At 33.3% G+C, this 8,482-nt stretch overlaps 1 protein-coding gene across 1 annotated transcript in view; it reads right to left on the bottom strand.

Moving 5' to 3' along the window:
* The window catches only part of LOC108975197, a 23,290-nt gene extending 16,654 nt beyond the window's left edge, over positions 1–6,636 (bottom strand). The window contains exon 1 of the mRNA XM_018943538.1: positions 6,366–6,636. Coding sequence (XP_018799083.1) covers positions 6,366–6,491 — 126 coding nt within the window. The 5' untranslated portion in view covers positions 6,492–6,636. The remainder of the gene's footprint in view (positions 1–6,365) is intronic.
* Positions 6,637–8,482: the final 1,846 nt, after the last annotated feature.

Here is an 8,482-nt window from a genome sequence, read left to right on the forward strand (position 1 = left end):
ATACAATGGTATGTTAGCTATTTCTTAATTTACCTCAGAATTTAACAAACAAACAAGTTATTGCTGTTTTAGTAAGAAAAGACATTCCACATAAATTCCTCGAAATCCATTCAAATATAGCTTCTTTAGCCATTCAGATATCCATAGAATTTAAATTTACGATTATTTGCTTGTATATTCCCCCACAACAAAGTTTCACGCTTACTGAGCTTCAGCAAATTCTCTCCTCAGTACCCAAGCCCGTAATCCTGGTTGGAGGCCCCCTTATGGCGTTCCCCCCGAACGAACCAAAGAGGATTAATTCTGGAAAACTTAGTTCTTACAGAAAATCTTACTGTATTGAACGATGGTGCCCCGACCCATTTTCCAACTCATAATTCTTTTACGCACATCGACCTATCTATTTCCTCTACCAATATAGCTCCAAAAGTGAATAGCCGAACTCTTGATAGTTTGTGTGGTAGTAACCACTACCCAATAGTAACTGAAATTGTAACGTCATCCTTTTCAAAGGCCTTTCCTAAACCAAAGTTCCTGACAGATAAAGCAGACTGGTCTAAGTACATGCAAAAGGCAATTCTGTTCTGCGATCAAACCCCTGTATCTCAAAATGTGAATAAAGAGGCGGCTAATATCACCAATATATTAAGGTCTGCAGCGCACCTTTCAATTCCGCAAACTATTTCTAAACCCCATAAAAAAGTAGTTCCTTACTGGTCAAAGGAGTTGGAGAGCTTAAGAAATTTAAAACAGCATAACTGGAGACAATACAACCGTTCCAGAACAGAAGCCAACCTGATTTTATACAAGAAAGCAAATGCTATTTTTCGTAAGAAAACTAAAGAAGCAAAACGAATGTGCTTCGAAAAACTTACCACAGAAATAAATCCCAGTTCTAATCCTAAAAAGATTTGGTCGGACATTAAAATGCTAACTGGCTCAACTTCCCAAGTCAATATAAATTTTGTTAATAGCTCAACTGGTCCAATATTCGATCCCGAGGCGATAGCTGAACAGTTTGCCTCCACTTTGCCTCCTTCTAGCGACGGGAACTTTAGTTCCGCTTTTATAGATAAAAGAAAATATGAAACTCTGAGTCGCAGCTACAATCAGCTTAACTCACCAGCTAAAATAATAGAATCGAAAGTACAATATCTGCTCTGTCAGGTAAAACTCCTGGCGGAGATAGAATTTCATACGATAAGATAAAAAACGTGCCTCCACCGCTTTAATTATGATTAATCAATCCTTACAATCAAATATTAACGGACGGGATTTATCCACAAAACTGGAAAATTGCAACAATTTTTCCCATACCAAAGTCTACTAACCCGTCCTCAGAAGTTCTAAATTGTAGACATATTTCACTTATATCTTGCCTGAGTAAGTTAATAGAAAAAATCGTTTCAAAACGAATTATGTGGTATACTTCTAAACACAGTTTAATTAGTCCAAATCAGTTCGCTTTCAAAGAGGGGCAAGGAACTTCCGACGCGCTCCTTCTTTTTTAAAGGTTTGTCTCATATGGTTTTTCTTCCCGCAATCATATCTCTACACTCAGTCTAGATTTTGAAAAGGCTTTTGATCGTGTTGGAGCTCACATAGTTCTACGTCAATTAGAAGAATGGGTAATAACTTGGTAATAAAAATATACCATATACTCTTTTCTCACTAACCGTAAATTCAAAGTAAAATTAAATAATGTTTTTTTCCAGTTTACATAACCAACAAAATGGTATCCCATGCTATTTGCTATCGCTTTTAATGAATTAGGCCACATAATTAGCAGACATAAGAACATTTCCCACATTATGTATGCAGATGACGTTTTACTCTATTCTAAAATAAGCAATCTAAACACCGATATCTCTAATTGGTCAAATTGCTCTGCACCGACTCTGTCGCTCAATAAGTGCAAATATTTTCATATATGCCGCAAACATAGATATACGGATTTAAACTTAGTTCATATAATATTAATATTTCAAATGTTTCTAGCTTATGTTTTCTTAGAATTACCTTCAACAAAGGTTTAACTTTTAAGGAGCACTATCTTAAGTTAAAAAAGCCTAGCTGTCAGGTTAAATATTATTAAATATCTATCTTCTAAACACTGCCTTATCCATCCAAACACTTTAATCAATGTTACTAAGGCTATACTATTGTCGAAGATTGACTATGACTTACCAATATACGGAAATAGTGCAAAGAGTAATATAAAACTGATCTCTTCGACGTATCATGCAGCCGTTCGAAGTATACGCGCCTTTCCAACATCCCCGATTCAATGCATCTTAGCCGAAGCTGGGATGCCTACCTTACAAGAAAGAATTGAATATACCACTATGAAGATTATCCCAGAGATCTTTCTCTGCAGAAATAGTATTATTTATGACACTATCACAACGAAATGGGCCGCTAATAAAACCCCAAGACGCACGCCAACATTGCACAGAGTGCTGGAATACGCTAAAATTTTAGGAATAGACTCGAAACCATCTTTTCTGCCTCCTGTCAGCTCACCACCTTGGGAATTAAGCTACTCATCTTTCCTTATCGGTTTAACAAATGACGCCAAGTCAACCACAAGGCCAACAGTATTCCAGCGCCTTTTTGAAGAATACAGAGCTCCTTTTCGGAACGAATGGAAACGTACTACACCGATGGGTCAAAGTCGAAGGACTGCACGTCATTCGCTGTGGTCCAAGCCGATGGGAAAACAGTAATAGCAGGACATCTACCAAATTATGGATCAGTGTATACGGCAGAGGCGGTTGCACTATACAACGCAATACTAGCAGCCCCAGAATCTAACGACATGACGATAATCTGCACAGACAGTATGTCAACTATTGCTAGTATCATGAATATTACTAACAAGGTACCCCTAATCGCTGAAATACGCACCAAACTTATACAAAGCAAAAGACATTATTGCTTTTACTCGACTTCGAATTAGGCATACCATGGCCACCCACTCGTACCCGCTAAACGGTTCAAATAGACCACGCTGCGAATTCTGCACTTATTCATCGCTTACAGTTAAACATCTTCTCGATGAATGCACTAAGTTTAGTGCAACTAGAAGCGCACTATTTGATGACCAACCAATTTCAAATACGCTCAAGGCTTTTTCTGAAGAAAACATTCACAAGGTAGCCGAATTTTTGTACAAAACTGGCCTTAGAAAGTTAATTTATTTCCCTAATTGTAAGTTATCTTAGATCCAAATAACTTCTTTACTAACATCAATTATTTTAATAATTGTACTGACAGTAATATTGATCTCATGGCTAATATATTAATATTCTAAGACAATATAGTTTTATTAGAGCAGTAAGCCGTAAGCCCTGGCAGCTAGTGCTTCTTACTCCGTAAGATAATAATTGTATTATTATTTTTCATTTAATAAATAAATAAATAAAAATAACAAATCTATTCAAAACATGTTTTAAACTGAGAGCTTTAACTTGTTCCACTATAGTAGTGATGGTTTTATGTGCCCAAAAAATAAGGTGGCATTGTATTTATTTTTAAAATTCTTTATTTATTCTTCCAAATCAATTTCATCCCCTTCAAAGCAATCGCCTCCCGATGCAATGCACTTATGCCAACGGTGCGGAGGTAGCTTAAAACCAGGGGCGGACATAGGTTACTTTTTATCTCTTTTTGTTAGAAGTCAATACAGTTCATAAATACCAGAATTATATTTGAAATCATAAGCATGTGTTAAAAATGTATGTATGTAAGAATCATTTGGAAATTTTATTACTTTAAAAAAGAAGGAAATAAGTAAAAAAAAAAACACAGAGCTAATGCGGGAGAACACTAATTTTCGACTGCATGCATTCTTAGTATATGAGTTATACTGGTTTTTGCTCCTGAACCAGAAGTCCTTATTAGGAGAATGAAATATTTTTAATATCACAAAATGGCATTAACATTATCGTCGTTAAGGCATTGTGACTACTTTACGTATATGCATTCATATCAAACAACAAAATAGCGGAATAACTGCAGTGTTCATAAAAGCGTCTATTATAATTTGAGGTATACAGAAATACAGATTGCACAAAGCAATACAACATTTAAACGCAAACGGTGAAGGATATCCGTACAATTTCAAATATATCCATTCTGAAAACTAATACACAGTGCAATAGATCATAACTGGTTCAGTAATTAGTCGATGAATATTATACCACGCGCATCCCACAAGACTGATGGCATAACCTTGCCAGCCAACTTTCTATGCTTGATGAGTGGTTCATAATGTGCAGGCCACTAGGCTGACTGTCGATTGGACTACAATGTAGCAAATCTCTTTTCAAAGGTTGCAGAGTTGGTGCAGAGCCGAAATACAACAGTATTTTTTCCAAAAAACAATGCTTTATTAACACACGAAATGCCTTTTGATAGTATACTTCAGTAACTAATAGGGCTGACCATCTACATACATATGTATCAGTAAAGCGCGTACTAGTTACTTATTAAAATAAAAATTAATGTTTTTCATTTTTCCCGCATTTATTAGTATTTGAATTTTTTTGAATCAACAAGAACTAACAATTTAAATTTGATCACCAGGTTAGCACATATCACCTTTTTTCTTTCTTAAATTTTTAGCAAAATATATATTCTTAAACTTCTCTATTAAACTGTTGAGAATAATATCTCAAATCGGATTGGGTGGCGATTACTACGATTATCCAATATAAATTAACGAAATTAATGGCGAACCATACTTTTAACTTATTCCTGTTTACTGGAAACCTACCGAGCAGACTCAAAACTTTGCGAGCCAACCATCCCCATACCTTTCCTATTATATTGATGTCATGTGAGTACGGTGTCCACTGCATTAAACGATGTTTTGTCCTTTAATCTAAGGCTAAGCCCCATGTGAAGCGGTGCTCTGTCATATCGTGAAAAGTTCTAAACAATTTTTAAAACGGAAAAAGACATTTTCCAGTACATTTTTATACGTCTTTGCATTCATATTATATTCAACACTTGCAGTGCGCTCGTATCATATCAAAGGTAAATACCCACACCGTCAACAGGACTAAATAATCATTCCAAATGACGTTTCTCTTTCCGAAGATTATGGTAGTAATAACAATCGCCGTATAAGTAAATCTGTTGAGTCGCAATTGGTGACATTCAGTATATTCAACCAGAAACTTTAAATCCAGAAAGAACCTTAAAAAAAATTTCCATAGGATCGTAGTGAACTTAGTGTCCATGAATTTCTAATTTATATTTTGATCAAATTGTGTCATTAACAATTTATTCGTATTCAGTTTTAACTCAAAAAACACATTTTCATTCTATGAATTCTTTGAAAAATTTAGTTTTGATTCATACAAAAAATGGCTAGTTTTGACATTATTTGTTAAAACACTTTTGACAAATCAAACAAAGTGACAAAGTGTGATACCATAATATTATTTTTTATACCTGACATATAATACATACAATAAGGTGGAGAGATAGTTTAACTCAGTTCACAGTTTATCAGAGACCCAGCATTAGTAAGAATTAACAGCTTATAACATATGTAGTTATTTTTTCTACTTTCGGTTTTATCACTCAATGTAGAAATAATATAACTAACTAATATTTATAGTTCATAATAAAATATTATATAAACTAAATATGTGAAAGCTACTAATATTTCTATCATGAAGACTCGTTTATTTTAATATACGAAGTTTAAATAAAGCACTATTATTTACATACATGTACATTTGTATGTATTTATATACACTTATGTACATACATACAAATGTATGTATATTTCGATATATACATATTTACATACATATACGCACAAATACTGAGCATAAATAGCAAAATATAGCTCAAACCGGTTTTTCACAGACACAAAAATAACTATAAAAGCACTCATAATTCCGAAAACAAAAATTACAGCAGGTATGGAGGTAACTCAAGTAAGCGTTTCGTTAGCTATTCACATACTTAAGATATTTTTATGCAAGCATAAGTACATTTTCATACAGGTTAATACGAACATATTTACAAATATATATGTTTATATGTTTTAATTTTTAGGCGTTCGACAAAAGGTTCATTATGCATTTGTATAAGACGCATTCCATTCACACTTCACATATACAAAGGCATATACTACAAGCAAAATATAATATGTATGTACATATTGTACGTAGCATTAGAGAAAAGAAAACTAAGCTATGACCATAAAATACACGTTGTAGAAAGTTAAAACTTTATTTAATATATGTGCGTGCAATGTAAGTTATTTTTAATCATATGTACAGCTAAACGATTTTTTTTTCTTAAAGCTAAGTTATTTCTGCCCTACAAGTGTTTACTTAACTCACCTGGATATTACTTCTTTTAACGTCATAGTATAACCAGTTATCTGTAGAAAAGGCGATTGCTAATAAAGCCGTTGCAATTATTGCAGATATTGTTGCAATAGAAAGCGTAACTGCTGAGCACGGCATTCTGGACCTTCATATATTTCTAGTAGTGTTTTTATTCTATAAAATTAAAAATTCCAGCTGTTTTTATACAAATATTTATTTAAAATTATTACTGTTCCCAGCTTTAAAGTATACTTCGTTGAAGATGTCAGAGTTGATACTAATATCTAAATACGTTTGTGAACTCAAAGACAATGCCTCCGTAAATCTGGATTTAACTTCACTCTAAATTAGTTAAGAGTTGAGTCAAGTAATAACTCAAGAGAGTAAAAAAGCGTAAATCGGCTTGTAGAAATGAGTAAATGGTACGAGTATATAGTTATGTACATATACTCGCATTCTTACCGAAATTTATGTAACGCATTTTAGCTTTGTCGTGTTTGGTGTGTTTAGATTTGATCGTGATCAGCTGTTAACTATATATTTTAAATTTAGGATTTAAGAAATATTATTTATTTTATTTATTTATTATTTGTGAAATAATAATACAATAACATAAAGAACACTAGCTACAGAGGCTTTCAGCTCACGGTTTTAATATAAACGACTTAAATAATAAAGATGGAACCTTCCATTTAGGAATTATTTACAAGCAATATGTTTTTATGAACTAACAATATATGTTAAAAATAAATTTTGAAAAGCAAGGATAACTTAAATATATTTCTTTAACTTTGTACGAGATAGTTATTCAGATATTTTAGTGATGTTTACAATAGACGTTATTTTTAATAAATCAAGAGCTTTATTATTCTGAAATATACTGGTCCTTGCTGAATTGATGAAGAGGCATTCATGTCCAGTAGATGTGTTATGGTTAAGGTCGACGAACTACAATATAGACAGGATGAATTACAGTTTCCATTTAATAAATGGGGATGCGTTAATGACGTTTGACCAAGCCGAAGGCGAAGGCGAACAACTGCTTTTATATCTTGGCAACGGTCTGAACGGATAAGGAATTTTTTTTGCCCTCTTGGTTGCAGATAGCGTAGTGGTGTTGCACATTCTTCCAAGCATTAACTTTTATAGCTTTTTGTTTTGAAGCGTTTAAATGGATTAAGTCGTTTTTTTCGATGTAGACGAAGACAATCAATGGTTGTTTTGACGCCAATTTAGCGTTTTGATCGGCTCATTCATTTCCAGTAATACCCGCGTGTAAAGGGATCCACATAACTTTTATGTTTGTTTTCCCAATTACAGTGAAACTTCGATAAGTCGTAACCTCGATAAGCGAAAAACCTTGATATTTCATAGTATTTCTTTGGTCCCTAGAAAAATTCGCGACAAATGCATGTATTTCGGTCCCTTTGATAACTCGTATTTTAATTGAGACAAAAATTGAAAAATGTGTATCAAAAGCCTCTTCAACTCGTATTTGAACATTTGAAATTCCTTCAGTTTCCAAAAAGGTTGCGAAAGCTTCAATTGAAAATTTGCGTCTTTTTTTCATGGCATCAAATGTTGAAGACACTGACAATGCCATAGATAAAATACGACAAAATAATGTCCGTCAAAAACATATTACGGATTTCTTTTAAAATGAATACTTTTTTTAATTTTTTTGTACAATTTTTCAAAATACATACATACATATATTGATTGAGTAACATATGTACTTTATATTTTAAAATTTAAATATGTACAATCATTTCTTGTTTTTTATGTAAAATTGAAAAATAAATAAATAAAACTCTATAATTCGTATATTCTGTATGTTGCCTCTATAAGTTGTATAACTTGAAAAACTCCATAACTCGTATTTAAATTGTGGTCTCTTGCAAATACGAGTTATCGAAGTTTCACTGTAGTATGTTTCTAATTTGCGCAATGAGGTCGGATTTGTTAGATGCATTCAGGAGAGGATAGCGCATTATGGATGGCTGCTGCTTCTGCGGTGTATACTGAGCTGTAATTGGGCAGGAGTCCAGCTTTTAACGTATTTCCAACGTTATCAACAATAAAAAAAAGACGTGTAGAAGTTGGGAATGCCCGAATACTTCTTCTAACGG

Source organism: Bactrocera latifrons, unplaced genomic scaffold (assembly GCF_001853355.1).
Source record: "Bactrocera latifrons isolate USDA-ARS-PBARC rearing strain unplaced genomic scaffold, ASM185335v1 scaffold_624, whole genome shotgun sequence".
Classification (NCBI taxonomy): Eukaryota; Metazoa; Arthropoda; class Insecta; order Diptera; family Tephritidae; genus Bactrocera; species Bactrocera latifrons.